The following is a 20,594-nucleotide window of genomic DNA, read 5'->3' as shown; positions in this document are numbered from 1 at the left end:
GAGGACTTATTCTGGGGTGTGCACATGGTGGGGACTGATTCTTGGGTCTGTATTATACAGGTCTGAGTTAAAATGGTTTTTCTCACTGTAAGGTCCTCGCGAGAACAATATATAGGGATAATTCTGTTAAAAAAAAACACCCTGTAACAAGCCACACCCCACAAACCCATGTTGCCGACACACCAATTGACTTAGAAAAAATTTTTGGGCACATCACTACCAAAAAGGTTGCCCACCCCTGCTCCAGTATGACACTAAAGTACAGGGTGGGCCATTTATTTGGATACACCTTAATAAAATGGGAATGGTTGGTGATATTAACTTCCTGTTTGTTGCACATTAGTATATGTGAGGGGGGAAACTTTTCAAGATGGGTGGTGACCATGGCAGCCATTTTGAAGTCGGCCATTTTGAATCCAACTTTTGTTTTTTCAATAGGAAGAGGGTCATGTGACAAATCAAACTTATTGGGAATTTCACAAGAAAGACAAAGATATGCTTGGTTTTAACTTTCATGAGTTATTTACAAGTTTCTGACCACTTATAAAATGTGTTCAATGTGCCGCCCATTGTGTTGGATTGTCAATGCAACCCTCTTCTCCCACTCTTCACACACTGATAGCAACACCGCAAGAGAAATGCTAGCACACGATGTGCACCTGGCACTGTCCTCACTCTGATGCATCTAATTCTGATGGCAGCCTGCAGCAACAGTTTTAATAATGTCTGGTTGTGCCACTCATCATACATGGTCCACAAAAGTACATAAAACATATAGCACATAAGAAAGGATGAAACAGAGTACTTACCATTCAGGACTTCACAATACTTTTATTCCATATAAGCTAAAAACCAGACATCAACAGCGGATGCGTGCAAAGCAAGACAGACAGGAGGATTTTCACCAGGTGACAGCAGCCATTTCATGCAGCTGTTTTGGCGTATCATCCCGGAATAAAAGCAGTGTGAATCAAGTGTTGTATGGTGAGTGCACCGTATCTTCTTTCCTTATGTGCTATACCTATATGGGGACCTGTATACAGAGGGGAACTACCTATATGGGGACCTATATACAGACGGAACTACTTACAGGGGGCACTTCCTATATGGGGATCTATATACATAGGTTAACTACCTGGGGGGATTACCTATATGGGGACCTATATACAGGGGAAAAACTACGTACAGAGGTGACTACCTATATGGGGACCTATATACAGGAGGTAACTACCTATATGTGGACCCATATACAGGGGGTAACTACCTATATGGGGACCTATATACAGGAGGTAGCTACCTATATGTGGAACCATATACAGGGGATAACTACCTGTGAGGGGGACCTATATACAGGGGAAAACTACCTAAATGGAGACCTATTTACACAGGGGAACTACCAATATGGGGACCTACATACAGGGCGGGGAAGAAAGCAATCGCTCCATTAATTCTCTATAGGGGTGCCAAAGTGACACGAGTGCTGTCCTCGGGCATCTCCGGCGCTCCCATAGAAAAAAAAGAGGGCCGAGTCCCATTCACGATATTGCGGGCATCCCAGCAGAAGTTGTTTTTCACTAGCCCCCCCTTTATCCTGCAGGGAGAAGCAGAAGGGATGCTACAACCTCCACATCTGAGTAAGTGATCTCCTTAATGGTTCTATATACCAAGTCTACATGTGGCTATTGGTTCTCTGAGCACTGGGGTTTTTGTGTTTCTTTTGGCTTCTGGCTTTACTGTTTCGGCTATTTATGCAGTGGATCGGGAGACTTCATTAGCGCCCTCATATCTCCGATGTCTGGCTGGACAGAGGGCTGGTATGGACTTGACTACTTTGTGTGGTGTAGGGTTGGTGCTGTACATCTGCCACCCACTACATACACCTAGTGAGCACACACTGGTTACAACAATTGGATTGAGCACTGTTGTGCTTTTCCTATTGGTGCCTTTTGTTCCCCGTTAACTCAATAGCACTTGTTTATAGCTCAGTTTGTATTCTTCTCAGTATATAATAGCATTTTTTTGGCTTCTGGAGTTTCTCGAGATTTTAATCCAAATATCCTTCAAGAAATTGCTCTGGTAAATGCAAGCTTCTGGCACTTATGAATTACAGATCACATTTTATTAATGCTAAATATCTACTGGAATTAGGAATATTTCTACTGAGCTGTTAGAGATTACTTCAAATTGAGAAATATCCTGTGTGAAGTTGTGATGTTATTTATGGAGAGAATTATTGCTCATGCTGGCCTTCCAAGTTTTCTGCAAAATCTGCACTATGTAATGTGACAGATTTATTTTGATCATGTGACCTGGCAGAATAGCTATATTTGAAGGTTTTACAAATTTATTTGAAATTAAAGTGCATGAAAGATATATTGTAGAAACTCAGCACAGGTGAAAATGACAGGAGACAAAATGTTCCCTGCTGGGCCTCTTCTGTCCCTTTCAAAACAGCAATCTTAGATTAATTAAGTGAATACTAGAGAAATCCATGCTCCAGCACTGGGAAGTCAGGACTGGTGAGAAAAATACTCAGATAATATTGCTGTTTCATTTATTTTAAATGTATAAATAAAAATAAAAAAGCATAAATTAAAACAATGCACCTCTTACTGACATAGCAGGTTTTGGCCTTGAGGACGCATCCAATTTTATTATGTTTGTTTTTTCCTCCTTGCCTTTTAAATAACCATTTTATTTTTCAATCCACAGACCCACATGAGGGCTTGTTTTTTTGCTCAACCACCACTCAGCACATTATTTGATGGCCAAAATTGTTTATCCCCACAAGTTCAGAAGGGAAGGGTATGTGAGACAGTGACAGGAATGGTGGTCGGGGATTGCTATAATTCCGCAATGTACCTGTATACATAGCTATCAGGTTTCAGGAAGCGCATATCTTATGCAGGTAACGCTGGGGTAAATAGGAAGAATCCAGGAAAAGTTGAACCCCAGGAAACCATAGCTGCTGAGAACTTTGGTAAAGTCTGTTTTCGGCCTGGATTTTAATAGAGTGAAAGACAGGTTGGTGTTGCAGTCCTCCTTTTCAGTTGGGCCTTTAACAGAACTGGAGAACACTACGATAACACATCCTAGATCTGAATGAATGAAATAATTGTATGAAATACTTTCGTCTTTACATAGTTGAATTTGCTGACAACAAAATCCCACAAAAATTATCAATGGAAATCAAATTTATCAACTCATGGAGGTCTGAATATGGAATCACACTCAAAATCAAAGTGGAAAAAAACAGGCTGATCCAACTTTGATGTAATGTCCTTAAAACAAGTCAAAATGAGGCTCAGGTGTGTGTTGCCTCCACATGCCCGTATGACCTCCTTACAATGCCTGGGCATGCTCCTGATGAGGTGGCGGATGGTCTCCTGAGGGATGTCCTCCTAGACCTGGACTAAAGCATTCGCCAACTCCTGGACAGTCTGTGGGGCAATGTGGCGTTGGTGGATGGAGCGAGACATGATGTCCCAGATGTGCTCAATCGGATTCAGGTCTGGGGAACCGGCGGGCCAGTCCATAGCATCAATGCCTTCCTCTTCCAGGAACTGCTGACACACTCCAGCCACATGAGGTTTAGCATTGTCTTGCATTAGGAGGAACCCAGGGCCAACTGCACCAGCATATGGTCTAACAAGGGGTCTGAGGATCTCATCTCGGTTACTCAGTCAGGCTACCTCTGGCAAGCACATGGAGGGCTGTGCAGCTCCCCAAAAGAAATGCCACGCCACACCATTACAGACCCACCGCCAAACCGGTCATGCTGGAGGATGTTGCAGGCAGCAGGACATTCTCCACGGCGTCTCCAGACTCTGTCACGTCTGACACATGTGCTCAGTGTGAACCTGCTTTCATCTGTGAAGAACACAGGGCGCCAGTGGCGAATTTGCCAATCTTCTCTGGAAAATGCCAAACGTCCTGCATGATATTGGGCTGTAAGCACAACCCCCACCTATGGACATCGGGCCCTAATTCCACCCTCATGGAGTCTGTTTTTGACTGTTTGAGTGGACATATGCACATTTGTGGCCTTCTGGAGGTCATTTTGAAGGACTCTGGCAGTGCTCCTCCTGCTCCTCCTTGCACAAAGGCAGAGGTAGCAGTCCTGCTGCTGGATTGTTGGCCTTCCTACGGCCTCCTCCACGTCTCCTGATGTACTGGCTTGTCTCCTGGTAGCGCCTCCATGCTCTGGACACTACGCTGACAGACACAGCAAACTTTCTTGTCACAGCTCGCATTGTGCCATCCTGGATGAGCTGCACTACCTGAGCCACTTGTGTGGGTTGTAGACTCTGTCTCATGCTACCACTAGAGTGAAAGCACAGCCAGCATTCAAAAGTGACCAAAACATCAGCCAGGAAGCATAGAAACTGAGAAGTGGTCTGTGATCACCACCTGCAGGACCACTCCTTTATTAGGGGTGTCTTGCTAATTGCCTATAATTTCCACCTGTTGTATGTTCCATTTTCACAACAGCATGTGAAATTGATTGTCAATCAGTGTTGCTTCCTGAGTGGACAGTGTGATTTCACAGAAGTGTGATTGACTTGGAGTTACATTGGCCCTCATTTACTATTGCAAACCCGACATGTTTTGTCGGGTTGTGTTTCAGATTCTGGCGCATTGCGCCAAAAATTCTGTCTGCGCCAGAGTTTGCAGCAGAATTGAAAAAAACCTGACTAACTCTCCATCAAGAAAACACCCAAAGGGGGCGTGACTATCTGGGAAAGGGGCGTGGTCACAAAAAAGGGGCATGTTCCTTGCTTTATCACAAAAAAATAAAAATAAAAAAAAACATATTTAATAAGGTTTCCACAGAAAATGTGGTGGATTTCAGCTGAGGAAAACCCTACAGATCAGAGCATGTGTAAAAGAAAGCAAAATGTAGGGAAAGTGGAAAATGTAGGGAAACCTTAGTAAATACCGTGGAAAATAAACTGTAGGGAATTAAAACCCACAAAGAAACCTACACAACACTCTTAGTAAATAAGGGCCATTGTGTTGTTTAAGTGTTGCCTTTATTTTATTGAGCAGTGTATATACTTTTAAGTAATAATGAAAGCTATATACCATTATATTTCAAATGTATAATCATCACTGAATGATATTAAAAACAAAACATTCTGCCATGATTAAAAATCATCAAATCAGCAGTTTTCATCAAGTAGCACAGATACCCTGTGTGCCATGCCATGCCTTCCAAAGCAATCAGATATTTTCCTTAAAGGGGAATTCCGGTGGAAACAAGTGGAAAACAAATGTTTTCAAATCAACTGGTGTCAGAAAGTTAAACAGATTTGTAAATTATGAACAAATAACAAGGCACGTACATGCACTCACCGCTCAGCGGAGACAGTTCGGTGTGGGAGTCCGGTTCACGGGGAGCTGGATCACAGCATCAGCGCAGGTGGTATGGCGCTCAGAGGTGGTATGCCTCTGGTATGCCTCTGAGCGCCATACCACCTGCGCTGATGCTGTGATCCAGCTCCCCCTGAACCGGACTCCCACACTGAACTGTCTCCACTGAGTGGTGAGTGCACATAAGTGCCTTTTTATTTGTTCACATTGAAATTTCATATCTTTGTATGTGCACCCCGCAGGAGATGTCATAATAGGTTGCCGAGACCACGCTGCATCCTAGTTAAGGTGAAGTTGCCTCTTGTGTGTTCTTCCCTTTCTTGTCTTACTATTACTAGATTTGTAAATGACTTCTATTAAAAAAATCTTAACCCTTCCAGTACTTATCAGCTGCTGTATACTACAGAGAAAATTGTGCAGTTCTTTCCAGTCTGAGAACAGTGCTCTCTGCTGACATCTCTGCCCGTATAAGGAACTGTCCAGATTAGAAACATATCCTTAGAGAAAACCTCTCCTGCTCTGGACAGTTCCTGACATGGACAGAGGTATCAGCAGAGAGCAATGTTGTCAGACTGGAAAGAACTTCAGAACTTTCTCTGTAGTATATCTGTAGTATACAGCAGCTGATAAGTACTGGAAGGGTTAAGATTTTTAAATAGAAGCAATTTACAAATCTGTTTAACTTTCTGGCACCAGTTGATTTGAAAAAATGTATTTTCCACCTGAGTTCCCCTTTAAAGGAGTAGTCCAGTGGTGACCCAGTGGTGAACAACTTATCCCCTATCCTAAGGATAAGTTGCAGATCGCGGGGGGTTCGACCGCTGGGGCCCCCTGCAATCTCCTGTACGGAGCCCCGACAGCCCGCGGGAAGGGGGCGTGTCGACCTCCGCACGAAGCGGCGGCCGACACGCCCCCTCAATACAACTCTATGGCAGAGCCGAAGCGCTGCCTTCAGCAATCTCTGGCTCTGCCATAGCGATGTATTGAGGGGGCGTGTCGGCTGCCGCTTCGTGCGGGGGTCGACACCCACTATCTGGCCGGAGAGCCTGGCCCCGTACAGAGAGATCGCAGGGGGCCCCAGCGGTCGGACCCCACGCGATCTCAAACTTATCCCCTATCCTTAGGATAGGGGATACGTTTTTCACCACTGGACTACCCCTTTAAGTAACAGAGACGCTCTGTGGGCAGAATGGTTGGCTTTGTGCTTGCTCAGCTGGGCATGTTTGGTCATACTGACAACCCCCTCTTAGACGGCCCTTAATTCTAACTGCACCCAGGGCACATGTCTAGCTGCCCTCTCTGGCTACACATCTGGTTAGGCTATTTTAATTCTGGTCATCTCGAAATCATTGAAATGCACAAATGTATGAGGGACTATTTATACTTGCTCTCCGTCTTAACCATATTAACTACAAAACATTACTGTTAATGGTAAAACTACTAATAGTGGCAATTGCTCTTTCAGGATCTTTCATATAAGGATCGCCACTGGCATGAGGCCTGCTTTCACTGCTTCCAGTGCAAGCGATCACTGGTGGACAAGCCATTTGCTGCAAAGGATGAGCATCTCATCTGTACCGAATGTTACTCAAATGAATATTCTTCCAAGTGCAACGAATGCAAGAAAACAATAATGCCAGGTTAGTGCATCGTGAGAATTATAACAGACAAATAATAGAAAGACAATTCTACTTGGAAAAAAATGCTGCAGAAATGAATTTACATTACATTACATAAATGACATACAACATTTCCAATATGTAGACTATTATAGCAATTTCAACCCTCTTGTCTTTTGACACCATTGGAGCTTTTCTTCCATGTGTTGAGTATACTTAAAGGGGTACTCCAGTGGAAAACATTTTTTTTTTTAAATGAACTGGTGCCAGATTTGTAAATTGTAGATATGGGGTTGGTGCAGCTCACTTAATCTAAATATAACTGAGGTTACTGCGCTGCTCCAATAGGTAGAATGATAAGTGATAGGAGATGGGCCAGGTGGGACAGCGTCCTCGTGGATGCCTAGCGGTTAAGATCTATCTTGTTTTCTACCTTAGGATTATCAGTCTATTTGTTCTGCGGCTAACAGAGGAGCCTGCCAGTTGTGCACAACAGGCATTAACTGTTGCTATCTTTTGGTTGTTATCCAGTATACCATCAACAATCTCACTTGCGGAGACTATAAATCCCAGCATGCCCTACAAGAAGCTGAAAAGTACTGTAAGAATTAAGATTTTTTAGTAGAAGTAATTTACAAACCTGTTTAACTTTCTGCCACCAGTTTATTAAAAAAAATAATAATAATAATTCCACCGGAGTACCCCTTTAATAAAGGATAACCATATATATTAGAATTGTGTTCCTTGACTTTGTATATTTTGCATATTTTGTGTAGTGTAACATAAACTTGGAAAGGTTGCATACACCAACCAAACAGATTCCAGCGACTGGTTTGAAGCTGAAGCTGACCGTACACATAAGATAATGGCTGCTCGAAATAGTTATTTTGGCTGCCCATCCTCTGTAAATTTCGCCCAAACAATCAATTCTGGATTTGTATGGCTAAAAAACAAAACAGTGTTTGGCATGATTGGTCAAATTTGGCTGATTATTTGCCACTGTGCGCAAGCTCACTATAGGATTTTAAAAACAAACTGATAGGCCCATATTTATCAAATTTTGTGAGAGAAAAACTGGAGTAATTTTCCCCACAGCAACCAATTACAGCTCAACTTTCACTTTACCAGAGCACGTAAGCGGAGCTGTGATTGGTTGCTGTGGTAAAACCACTCCAGTTTTTCTCTCACAAAGTTTGATAAATATGGGCCATAGTGATCTGCCAGATTAGTCTGGCATGTTTATGGCATGATTGTTAAAGGGTAGCTCCAACCATCATGGTTTTTTTTTCTGTCCCTGCCTATTGCCCTTCTATCCCTAACATCCTCCCTGCCTTTATTTATTTTTTTACTATTTTAAAAATTGCATTTAGTCTGCCTGGTAGTGTGCTCACTACCAGGCAGACTTCCCCATCAGGCACCACGTCACTGATGCCTGCTGGGGGAGCCAACTTCTGCCCTTAGTTCTCCTAACAGGGTGCCTCCAGCTGTTTCACAGCTACAGCTCCCAGCATGCCCTGACATCTATTGGCTGTCAAGGCATGCTGGGAGTTGTAGTGGTAAAACAACTGGAGGCACCCAGGACAGGAGCTTCATGGGGGAAGGAGTGAGCCGGGAGCCGATGCGGGAGGGACGGGTGCGGGGGAGCCTCTTCCTGCCGCTCGGTGAGTAACACCAAAACATCCCCCCCCTGCCGGTCCCCCGGACCTTGCAGCAGCAAGGAGGGTGACCCCTAGTGGCCGAATTTCAAATTGCTTTTAAAATGTTTTAAAAGCATTTTTTTTAAATAAAAGTATATTAGAGATATGTTGTAGGACTTAAGTACTACAACAAATCAAAAATAATTTTTCATGGCAGTGCCCATTTAAAAGAACAATCCCATACGGCTCTGATTGGCCTTGTTGTGGTCAATCAAAATCATTTGTGCATGGTGAGCTTTAGGCTGCTTTCACACTGTGAGCATTAATCCGTTATTAAACATCTGTTTTCTGTGTAAAAATGGATGTATAATAACGGATTAAATAACGGGTGCTAATGGATGAATAATGTCCATCAAAATAACGGGCATATTCATCTGTTAAGACCTGTTATAACATCCTTCATGTACAGCCGTTTTACACCTCTTTCTACAGACTCCCACAGCCGGGACTACTACTACCCCCATCATGGAACAGACATTCACTTCTGAGTCCCCATGCGATCAGAAGTTATTAAGCAGGGGAGCGGGCGGCATGCTGTGCTCCCCTGCGATGTATCTGTGTTTTTCTTTAACCTTTAAATCCCCCACGGGGATGGCCAGTACCGAGGAGGCATTCAGGGCTCTCCACGGGTTTTTTAAAATGAACATTGTGAGTGGCAGTGGGGGTGCTGGGGGGGGGGGGGGGGCAGACATATGCACCGGCGGGGGGCACATTATAAATGCTGCCTGCGGGGGGGGGGGGCGTGTTTACATTATAAATGCGCCGGCAGGGGGCATATTATGCGCTAGCAGGGGGGGGTATATATTTATAAATGCTCCGGCAGGGGTCATATCTTTATTAATGCGCTGTGGGGGCATGTTATAAATACACTGGGGGGCTAGATATATAGGCTATTTGTCTGCCCCCCCCCCCTGCAACGCTATATATCATGCCCCCCACAACGGGGGCCGGTCCGATGATGCTGATATAATACTTTTCATACATAGCACTGCCACCGCAGCGCTATGAATAATAAAGTATTTCTATCAGCATCATCGGGCCGGCCGGCTGCTGATAGATATACTTTTCACATATAGCGCTGTGGTGGCATATGTATATAGAACTGCTGTGGGGGGCAGATAATGCTATATGTCTGAGCCCCCCCACCTCCAGCGCTTCTATATACATATGCCCCTGCAGCGCTATGTATGAAAAGTATTGTATCAGCATCATCGGGATGGCTGCTTCTAGATATACTTTTCACATATAGCGCTACAGTGGCATATGTATATAGAAGTGCTGTGGGGGGGCAGATAACACTATATGTCTGCCCCCCCCCCCCCCAGCGCTTCTATATCCATGTGCCCCTGCAGTGCTATGTATGAAAAATATTGTATCTGCATCATCGGGACAGCCGGCTGCTGCAGCTGCTGATACTTATCATATAGAAGCACTGCAGTGGCATAATATGAGTAATCCGCTGCGGGGGCACATTATAAATGAGCCAGCAGGGGGCACATTGTAAATGTGCCGGCGGGGGGCACATTATAAATGTGCAGGCGGGGGCTACATTATAAATGCGCTGGTGGAGGGTACATTATAAATGCGCCACGGGGGCACAGTATAAATGCACAGGCAGGGGGGCACATTATAAATGCGCCCGCGATGGGTATATATTTACAAATGCGCCGGCAGGGGGTATATTCATATATATAAATGCGCCGGCGGGGTCATTTATTTATTAATGCACTGCGGGGGGCATATTATAAATGTGCTGGGGAGCTAGATATATAGGCTATATGTCTGCCCCCCTGCAGCGCTATATATCTTGCCCACCACAGCACTTTTAATATACATATGGCCCCCGCTGCCACTCACAATGTTCATTTTAAAAACCCCATCAGGAGCCCTTAATGGCTCCTTGGTACCGGCCATTCAGGGCTCCCCGTGGGGGATTTAGAAATGATAGTAAAAACATGATACATCGCAGGGTTGCGGACCATGCCGCCAGCTCCCCTTCTTAATAACTTTTGATCGCATGGGGTCATAGAAGTGAGACCCTGTGCGATCAATCCCTCAGCCCCTGTACTACAACCCATATCATGGAACAGAGTCTGTTCCATGATGGGTGTAGTAGTACAAACACTAATGTAGCCTTCCCAGCCACCGGCAGACTCCCCGGGCCGGGGAATTACTACTCCCATCATGGAAACAAGTCTGTTCCCTTGCTCCCTCAGCACTGCAGGAGTCTGCTGATGTCACATCTTCTGAGCATGCTCAGAAGTAATAACGGATATTATAAACCAGGTGCAAACAGATGACATAAAGGCTCATCCGTTTGCCATAGACTTCAATGTTAAAAATAACGGCCATTAATTTACCTGTTTCTTGTGGTGGAAGAAAAATGAATGCATTTGCCATTTTTTCTTCCATCACAAATAACGTCCGTTATTCATGACGGGCTCTAACGGGTCATAAAGGATAATCAAAAAATCCCATAGACTTGAATGGGATTTTGTAATGGATATTTAACATCCGTTTTTAAGGCTTTTCTAACGGATGTTTATAATGGATCTTTTAACGGAGCAACTTTATAGTGTGAAAGGGGCCTTAATCAACTGGTGCCAGAAAGTTTAACAAATTTGTAAATTACTTCTATTTAAAAATCTTAAGCCTTCCAGTATTTATCAGCTGCTGTATGCTCCACAGGAAGTTCTTTTCTGGTCAGGAACTGTCCAGAGTAGGAGCAAATCCCCATATCCTGCTGCAGAAAGTTCCTAAAATGGACAGAGGCGTCAGCAGAGAGTACTGTGGTCAGACAGAAAAGAAATTCAAAAAGAAAATAACTTCCTGTGGAGTATACAGCAACTGATAAGTACTGGAAGGATTAAGATTTTTAAATAGAAGTAATTTACAAATCTGTTTAACTTTCTGCCACCAGTTAATAAAAAAAAATGTTTTCCAGGGGAGTACCCCTTAACTGTCATAAACTCTTTTCATTGCCATGTAGGAACACGCAAGATGGAGTATAAGGGAAGCAGCTGGCATGAGACTTGCTTTATCTGTGCCCGATGCCAACAGCCAATTGGAACCAAGAGCTTCATCCCCAAGGAGAACCAAAACTTTTGTGTGACATGTTATGAAAAACAATTTGCAATGCACTGCATCCAGTGTAAAAAAGTAAGTAATTGATATAATAGGAAAATGTGATCTGATTTTACTGATCCGTTTATTGCCCTTTCAGTAAAATTGATAACATACATGCCTATATTTTCTATTGTCAAACATGTTTATAATCCCCTTAACCACTTACCATGTATTTCTGCCTCTTAAAGATTTCTATACATTTTTACAGTTTAACAGTTATACCTTTTTCATATATTTTGCAGCAGATTGGTACTGATTCAAAAATAAAAGTTCAGTACAATTTATGTGATTTCTTGTGACTTTTAAACCATAATACCAGTAGGTTGGAGGTTGGAAGCAACCTACAAGAGTAGTAATGAAGCAGCTCCTCCACCACACGGCTCATGGAGAGCACAACACACACAAATCATCCTGATGTTAGCTACCACCAAAAAAATTCTGTCTGTGGCCCACAGCCACTATATACAAGATCACGATCTTAAAATTATACTCCCAACGTCATCAAGCTCTACAACAACTAACTCTTAAAGAGCATCTCTCAAATAAACTGGCTCCTGTAATAAAGTCCACAGGCACATACTCCTTATTGTGCTATTCCCTAACAGACCATCATTTTATATTGTGGTGGCCGAAAAGAAGCAAAAACAAAAAGTCTGTTACCAGTATCCTGGAGGCAGGACCATTGGGTCTAGAGCTGCACTGATCCGACACACCTCTCTCCCAGATGTCAACGGCCTTTAATTAACACACAGGACTACATGACCACTTTAAGAGAGGAAGGGATGTGCCAACAGAATGTGCGAATGAGGACATGGCTGACTATGGAGGGGAAGTGACGTGGCCACATTGGATTTGATGCTGTCCCACATTCTTCTGTGTCCCAGAAAACTGCATGTGTCCAATACTGTTCTTCTGTGCCAATACTGTGGTTTCTGGCACACAGTTAAACTTTGCCCCTTGTCGGTTAGGTTTGGAGGTTGTTTCCAGCGTGGCAGAGTGAGCTCTTTACCTCTAGTGACTGTGATGAGCGAATCAGCTGACCTAGGTCAAAGCTTCACTGTACTGGTGCCCACACGGACAACACACCCTCCTTGCAGGATCTTGTAGCTCAGATTTCTCTGGTTACAGTAAAAATGTTCCACAGCTTTCCTCCAGGAACACGTGCATTATGCAACCATATACTTTGGGTCTAGAATCATGATCCTATTGTCTTGTCCTTGTTTGCTAGTTTGGTTGGGTGGTCTTCCCAGAACCTGCCTGTGAGCCCAGGAGGACTGGCACATCAGGAATCTAACTGGTTGAGCAGATGGTCAGCCTAGGCCTGGTGGCATGGTTTACACCACTCCATCTGATCTTGGCATTCTGCTTGGTGATGTAAGGCTTGTGATGTAAGATGCTCGTCCATGAAAACCCATATGATGAAGTTTCTGCCACACTGTTTTTGCTTAGTGTCATATTAGCCAAAGTTACCAGTAACTTTACAATTGTGCTTTATATAATAAATCTGTCCCCACATGCATCACTGCCAATAACACTTATGATGGGTAAAATAACCACTTTTTTATGCCAGGATCTGTATGTAAGGATACTACTTTTTCCATTTCTCATAAGTGACTTTTTCCATATGTTTCTAAATATTAGACCAAGTAATATTGTCATGTATAGAAGCAACATGTATTGAATGATGCAAAGAGGGTAAAAAATAACGTACCTTTGATAATTTCTTCTGCCTTGTCCAAACAGAAAAAGGGATACACAAGCCAGCGCACACCCAAGGTTATATATATATCAATGGGGGGGGGGGGGTCCCACCAAGACCCCTCCCAGGGGCACCCGCTTCTCACAATATCATGTAAGCCTGTTCTCTAATCTGTACAATAAGCAATTATCCCATACAGCATAACATTACTGAATATAATAATTAATACAACCTGCATCCAGGTAATAATTTTAAAGTACAGAGAAGGACAGCAGATGGAGGAGTATATCGGGCAGGTGCCCACCCTAGACCCCATGCGTTCCGTCACCCGACTTCCTCAGGGGTATTGTGCAATAGTACATCATTTCCTGTCTTATATTATGTCTAAATTACATGCATTTTAATTAAAATCTTAATTACATAAATTTTAAACAGCAGGAGGTACCTGGTGGTCCGTTGCACCTAACACGTCTCTTCTTCTGCCTTGTGTCTAAAAACTTCCTAAGCAGCCACAAGTTCTGCATTGACTTTTAAACATAGCAATATATAGTTGTGTGTTGATCAATCTGATGTATAAGGACGTTATATAAAAATTCTTGAAAATAAATCATTATTATAAATTTATATATACATAAATTGTTAAAATAGTTTCTACTTATTATACTCTTTTATTTTTTAAAGCTGTTCTAAGAATGCTTGTTGGGGGTTCTAATGTTTGCTATTAAGATTGTCATACAGGTTTCCCAAATTCCTGAATGGCAAAGCATTGCATACTGGGAGCTCTAGGTTTTGTTGCTAAATTTGTTGATCATATTATTAAGATGGACATAACACTTGTTAAACAAAAGTTAAGTTTTGACTCTGTGTCATGTTTTATTTAAGGCCATTACCACAGGAGGCGTCACCTATCGGGATCAGCCCTGGCATAAGGAGTGCTTTATTTGTACTGGCTGCAAGAAACCATTGTCTGGGCAAAGATTTACTTCCCGGGATGAGTTTGCTTATTGCCTGAACTGCTTCTGCAACTTGTATGCCAAGAAATGTGCTGGATGCACAAGTCCCATAAGTGGTATATATACGTGCTGTTTTTTAATATTACCTAATTTAGTATATTACATCTGATTTACAGGAGTTTGACTATGCTACAGGGGCTGTAAAGTTAGTGTAGTTCATAATATAGTGTCTGTACCTGTGTGTGATGTTGGTCCTGCAATCCTGTGATTTTCTCCCCAATAATTATTTTTAACAGCATACAAAATTACTCTGGTCTCAGGTTTTCCCAAGTTGCAGTGCAGCCGAGACATGACATTACTAGTCAGATGTGCAAAGGGAGCCTGTCCTGCTTCAATGGGTGGAGCGACCGCTGGGTGGGAGAGAGATCATTCTGCAACCAATTGTGTTTCTGCAACAGCCTAAGGCACCCTGGTTAGAAAACACTGGTCTTTTGAATGGGTGGGATGGCTGATGTGTGGGAGAGAGGAAAGTGACCTCACACTTACAAACAAGGAACTATGTGATTTGTAGTTTGATAGAACAACTCCAACAGTAAATACCCAGTTCACAAAAAGATAGCCACAGCATTATGGTATTCTCACATAAGGGGCGGACTGACAATACTCAGGGCCCCCTGCGATGCTCCGCTGCTGGTCACACTTCTGCGATGCCCCTATTCCACCTAAATCCCTCCACCACCCTTACACACAAACTAAACTAAAATTCATATATATAAGAAACACTTTAACCCCTTAATGACCAAGCCCATTTTCACCTTAAGGACCAGGCCAATTTAATTTTTGCCTCTTCGCCTTCTAAAATCCATAACTCTTTTATATTTCCATCTACAGATCCATATAAGGGCTTGTTTTTTGCGTGACCAATTGTACTTTGTAATGAAACCTCTCATTTTACCATAAAATGGACAGCAAACCCCCCCCAAAAAAAAATTTATGGAGGAAATGTAAATGAAAACCAAAATTTTGCACATTTTGGAGGGGTTCGTTTTTACACTGTACAATTTACGGTAAAAATGACATGTTCATTATTCTGTGGGTTAATACGATTAAAATTATACCCATGGCTAGATACTTTTATATTTTTGTACAGCTTAAAAAAAAATCTAAAATTTTTTGTACAAAATCAGTAATCTAAAATTGCCCTATTTTGACCACCTATAACTTTTTCATTTTTCTGTATATAGGGCAGTATGAGGGCTCTTTTTCTTTTGCGCCGTCATCTGTACTTTTTTTAGATACCACATTTGCATATATAAAACTTTTAGATCATTTTTTACATATTTTTTTTTTTTTAAATGTGACAAAAAAGCAGCATTTTGGGATTTTTTTATTTTTTACGTTTACGCCATTCACTGTACGGGATCATTAACATTATATTTTGATATTTTGATGATCACGGCATCTGAAAGGTTAATGGCGATCGCGGATGTCGGCCATTACGGGCGGGTCCCCGGCTGCTGCTAGCAGCCGGAACCTGCCGTGTATGACGCGAGCACCGTTCCGATGCTCGCAGTCATACACAGGAAGTAAATGTACGTCCTGGTGCGCGAAGTCCCGCCAAGCCAGGACATACATTTACGTCCGTGGTCGTGAAGGGGTTAATGAAGGTAAAATAATTTCTGTATACTCTATGTGATTATATATACAGTGCCCATATAGCAGTAGATTCCAGCTGTACAGAGATCTGTATACAATATAAGTAATTATATACAGGACCATATGGTGGTAGATATCAGCTGTACACAGGATCTGTATACCAACATTTAGGGGCTCACAATTATATATTTTCTGATCGGCAGCATCCTCTTTCTGTTTCTTCTCCGTCCGGATCAGACCACCATGTCGCTCTCTTAACATCTGCAGGACAAACATGTCAGACTCTGCATTTTTCTAGTGCCCTCCCCTCTTCCAAACAATCTACCCATCTATAGGCCCTCAAACTATAATAATGCCCTCCTTGGTTTCCTGCACAGTAAAGGGGAGGTAGGTAGCCAAGTCATTAGGTAACTAGGTAAGTAGATCAGGAAGCCAGATATGTAGGTAGGTGGCTAGCTAGGTAGTTACGCAGCCATATATGAAGGCCAGGTATGTACATAGGTAGTTAGGTATGTAGGTAGATAGCAAGATATATAGGTAGGTAGTTAGGCAGCAGCAGTTGCCCCTAGTAGATCATGCCCCCAGGTTGATAATGTCCCCCAGGTAGATAATGTCCCCCAGGTAGGTAGTCATGTCCCCTGTAGGTATATCCCCCAGATAGCTTCACTTCCCCCTTTATGAAAATCCCCTATGTAGATAGTAGGCAGCCTCCTATTAGTTTTGTAGTTTGTCCCCATATTAGCTAAGCAGGAAAATAGTAGATAGCCCCCCCCCCCATATGGGTGTAGGCAGCAGAGCTCCCCCCATATAAGTGTAGGCAGCAGAGTCCCCCCATATAGGTGTAGGCAGCAGAGTTCACCCCCCCCATATAGGTGTAGGCAACAGAGTCCCCCCATAAAGGTGTAGGCAGCAGAGTTCCCCCCCATATAAGTGTAGGCAGCAGAGTCCCCCATATAGGTGTAGGCAGTAGAGTTCCCCTCCATATAGGTGTAAGCAGTAGAGTTCCCCCCCATATAGGTGTAGGCAGCAGAATTACCCCCCATATAGGTGTAGGCAGCAGATCCCCCTCACCATATAGGTGTAGGCAGCAGATTCCCCCCTCCATATAGGTGTAGGCAGCAGAGTTCCAATATAGGTTTAGGCAGCAGAGTTCACCCCCATATAGGTGTAGGCAGCAGAGTTCCTCCCAATATAGGTGTAGACAGCAGAGTTCATCCCCATATTGATGTAGGCAGCAGATTTCCTCCCAATATAGGTGTAGGCAGCTGAGTTCACCCCCCATATAGGTGTATGCAGCAGAGCTCCCCCATATAGGTGTAGGCAGCAGAGTCCCCCGCATATAGGTATAGGCAGTAGAGTTACCCTCCATATAGGTGTAGGCAGCAGAGTTCCCCCAATATAGGTGTAGGAAGCAGAGTTACCCCCCATATAGGTGTAAGCAGTAGAGTTCCCCTCCATATAGCTATAGGCAGCAGAGTACCCCCCATGTAGGTGTAGGCAGCAGAGCTTTCCCCCATATAAGTGTAGGCAACAGATCCCCCGTATAGGTGTAGGCAGCAGAGTCCCCCCATATAGGTGTAGGCAGCAGAGTCCCCACCCTCCATGTAGGTGTAGGCAGCTGATCTACCCAATATATGTGTAGACAGCAGAGGCCCCTCCCCATATAGGTGTAGGCGGCAGAGTTCCTCCCTATAGGTGTAGGCAGCAGAGTTTACCCCCAATATAGGTGTAGGCAGCAGAGTTCCCACCCTCCATATAGGGGTAGGCAGCAGAGTTCCCCCCAATATAGGTGTAGACAGCAGAGTTCCTCCCAATATAGGTGTAGGCAGCAGAGTTCACCCCCATATAGGTGTAGCCAGCAGAATCCCCCCATATAGGTGTAGGCAGCAGAGTTCATCCCAATATAGGTGTAGGCAGCAGAGCCCCCCCCCCCCCCCCCCACTATAGAGTTCTCTCTCCCTTCCAGAATGAAAAAAAAAATATGCTCACCTGAAGTCCCATGCAGTGATCTCCTCCACAGCAGGGGGCCCGTGTCTTCAGTCTTCCACAGTGCAGGCGCCGATGAGTGACGTCATTGGTGCCTGCACTGCGCGGGGGGGCGGAGGTCATGCTCCTCTCTGTGTAGGCTGCTGATGCGGCTCACACAGAGGGGACGCCTTCTCCTGTATGTGTGTGTACCGCACATACAGGAGAAGGCAGTGCTGTCTGCCTGGGGATCCGGGACGAGTGTCCTGGATTCTCAGTAGCAGTGGCGGGCCCTTTACCTGGACAGGCCCTCGGACCACGTCCATATGGACTGGCCGGTCAGTCCGCCCCTGTCTCACAACATAGCCATTTAGCCCCAAGACAAATCCTTTCTAAACATGTCCATTACTGTCTGGCAGGTACGTAGTAAAACCACCTTATGGTGGATAACCCCTTTAACAATAGCTCTGACATGCATGAAATATAGGCAGCAAGAGAGAGTTTCAAATCACAGTATTAACCAAGGGAATCACCTAAATGTAGCAGAAAGAAGTAAAATGTTAGAATGATTTCCACTTAATCACTTTTATGGCTTATCTATTAGGTATACTATAAAAGACTGCCTGGTGTTAAGGTTCACAACACTGCTCAGACATTTGTAGCCACCTATACCATGAGAATGGGCGCTTTATAGCCCTCACATTATAATAATGTAAAAATGCATTTTATATTGTATTTGATGACCTATTTCATCTCATTTAGTTAACAAGAGGGTCACTTATTCACACGCTAATATTTTTGAGAAGACTGCATTAGGCATGTCAGCTAAAACTGAATAGTATAGTGCACAGCTGCATGAAAATGATAGAGCAGTATAAACCTTGAAAGAATACCACCTTTAGTGTACCCTTTAGAGTACATTCACACATACAGGATCCTGTGCAGATTTGATGCTCAGGATTTGATACGGCAGATTAGAAGCGGTGCTCAGTCATTTAGTTTACATTGAAATCTGCAGCAAAAAATCCTGTGCATCAAATCTACGTGCGTGTGAATGTACCCTTACTGCAATGTACAATTCCACAGCTAAAGCATGTCTGGTTGTATCACTGGCCTCCCGTGCTAGAACAGCTGCACTGCACATGTGGCTCCAAAAGAAACATTTCTATGAATAACTCTCCTTACACTATTACAGGGTTTTGTTGTAGAGACAGAAGTTGCCGCTCTCTGGTTTCTGAGTGACCAAGGACTAAAAGGAGACTTGGTAAATGCCTCTTTGTGAGAAGGGTCACCTGACACGAAACTAGACTGCCAATGATGAGCTTTAAAGAAAAACTGACAGCTAGTTCATCTGCATTAGCCTAATACACAGTAACATACATATTTAGGTGCCGTATTTGCTGTAATGCCAGTAAGTAATTGCGTTTCCATTACGCTCTAGAACGCAATGGAGGGGGAGAGCTGGCTTCTTGACCCGCCCCCTTCTGTGACATGAGAGCCTGCAGGGGGGAGGAGCTCCAAGAGCAGAGTGCAGGCTCCACTGCCTGGCTACAGTGAGGTTGTGTTATGCAGGATACTTCTGGACCTCTACATAGCCAATATTAAATTAATTTAATGCATATTGAGAGTACTCTAAAGAGGCCCATAGGGCACATTAAACTGAGGATTTTATTATATATATATATATATATATATATATATATATATATATATATAAACATTTTTTTTTATGTAGCTCCGATGGATCCTTTATCTGTAGTGAGGTACCTCAAACCACTGCAGAGGGGGGGCTCGGTATTCATTAGGAGGCATTGTTAAAAGAATGGGTGGGCGGTCTTATAAGTGCATAATAAATTTATAATGGTTAAAAGAACACCCCCATTGCATTGAAGGACCTAATGTGCATATAAATGATGCACTTAGGCGCCATAAGGTACTATAATCCTCAGTTTAATGTGCTTTATGAGCCTCTATCAGCAGGGTAGGATGCCCTAACCTGCTGATAGATTCTCTAAGTACTAACTTTCATAGTAGCAGTTTATATTTATTATTCCATTCTTTTAAAGTAATTTATATTGAAGTTTTATTATTTATTTCATTTCACAGGGCTTGGAGGGACCAAGTACATATCTTTTGAGGAGCGACAATGGCACAGCGATTGCTTCAACTGTAAGAAGTGTGCCATTTCCTTGGTGGGCCGTGGCTTTCTTACAGAAAGAGATGAGATCCTGTGTCCTGAATGTGGAAAGGATATATAAAGCAAATGCCAAAAAATACCTAATGCGAAAAATAATATAACGTGAATGTTTCAGCAAAAATGTGCGAACTGTTTGCTGTTCTTTATTAGGAATAGCCAATTTTTGTCCTTTATATGTCTAAAGAGATTGTATGTGTTAAAGGGGTATTCCAGGCAAAAACTATTTTTTATATATCAACTGGCTCCAGAAAGTTAAACAGATTTGTAAATTACTTCTATTAAAAAATCTTAATCCTTCCAATAGTTATT

At 43.3% G+C, this 20,594-nt stretch overlaps 1 protein-coding gene across 4 annotated transcripts in view; it reads left to right on the top strand.

Moving 5' to 3' along the window:
• FHL2 (four and a half LIM domains 2) overlaps window positions 1-20,522 on the top strand; it is a 69,204-nt gene extending 48,682 nt beyond the window's left edge. For all 4 annotated transcript variants that reach the window (XM_056556128.1, XM_056556124.1, XM_056556125.1 and 1 more), the window contains 4 exons: window positions 6,839-7,013; window positions 11,679-11,848; window positions 14,397-14,583; window positions 20,195-20,522. In XM_056556128.1, the coding sequence (XP_056412103.1) occupies window positions 7,007-7,013; window positions 11,679-11,848; window positions 14,397-14,583; window positions 20,195-20,346 (516 nt within the window). In that variant the 5' untranslated portion in view covers window positions 6,839-7,006 and the 3' untranslated portion in view covers window positions 20,347-20,522. The remainder of the gene's footprint in view (window positions 1-6,838; window positions 7,014-11,678; window positions 11,849-14,396; window positions 14,584-20,194) is intronic.
• Window positions 20,523-20,594: the final 72 nt, after the last annotated feature.

This window comes from Hyla sarda, chromosome 2 (genome assembly GCF_029499605.1).
Source record: "Hyla sarda isolate aHylSar1 chromosome 2, aHylSar1.hap1, whole genome shotgun sequence".
Lineage (NCBI taxonomy): Eukaryota > Metazoa > Chordata > Amphibia > Anura > Hylidae > Hyla > Hyla sarda.
The sequence above is the reverse complement of the archived record's forward strand: the minus strand, read 5'-3'. Positions and strand labels throughout refer to the sequence as shown.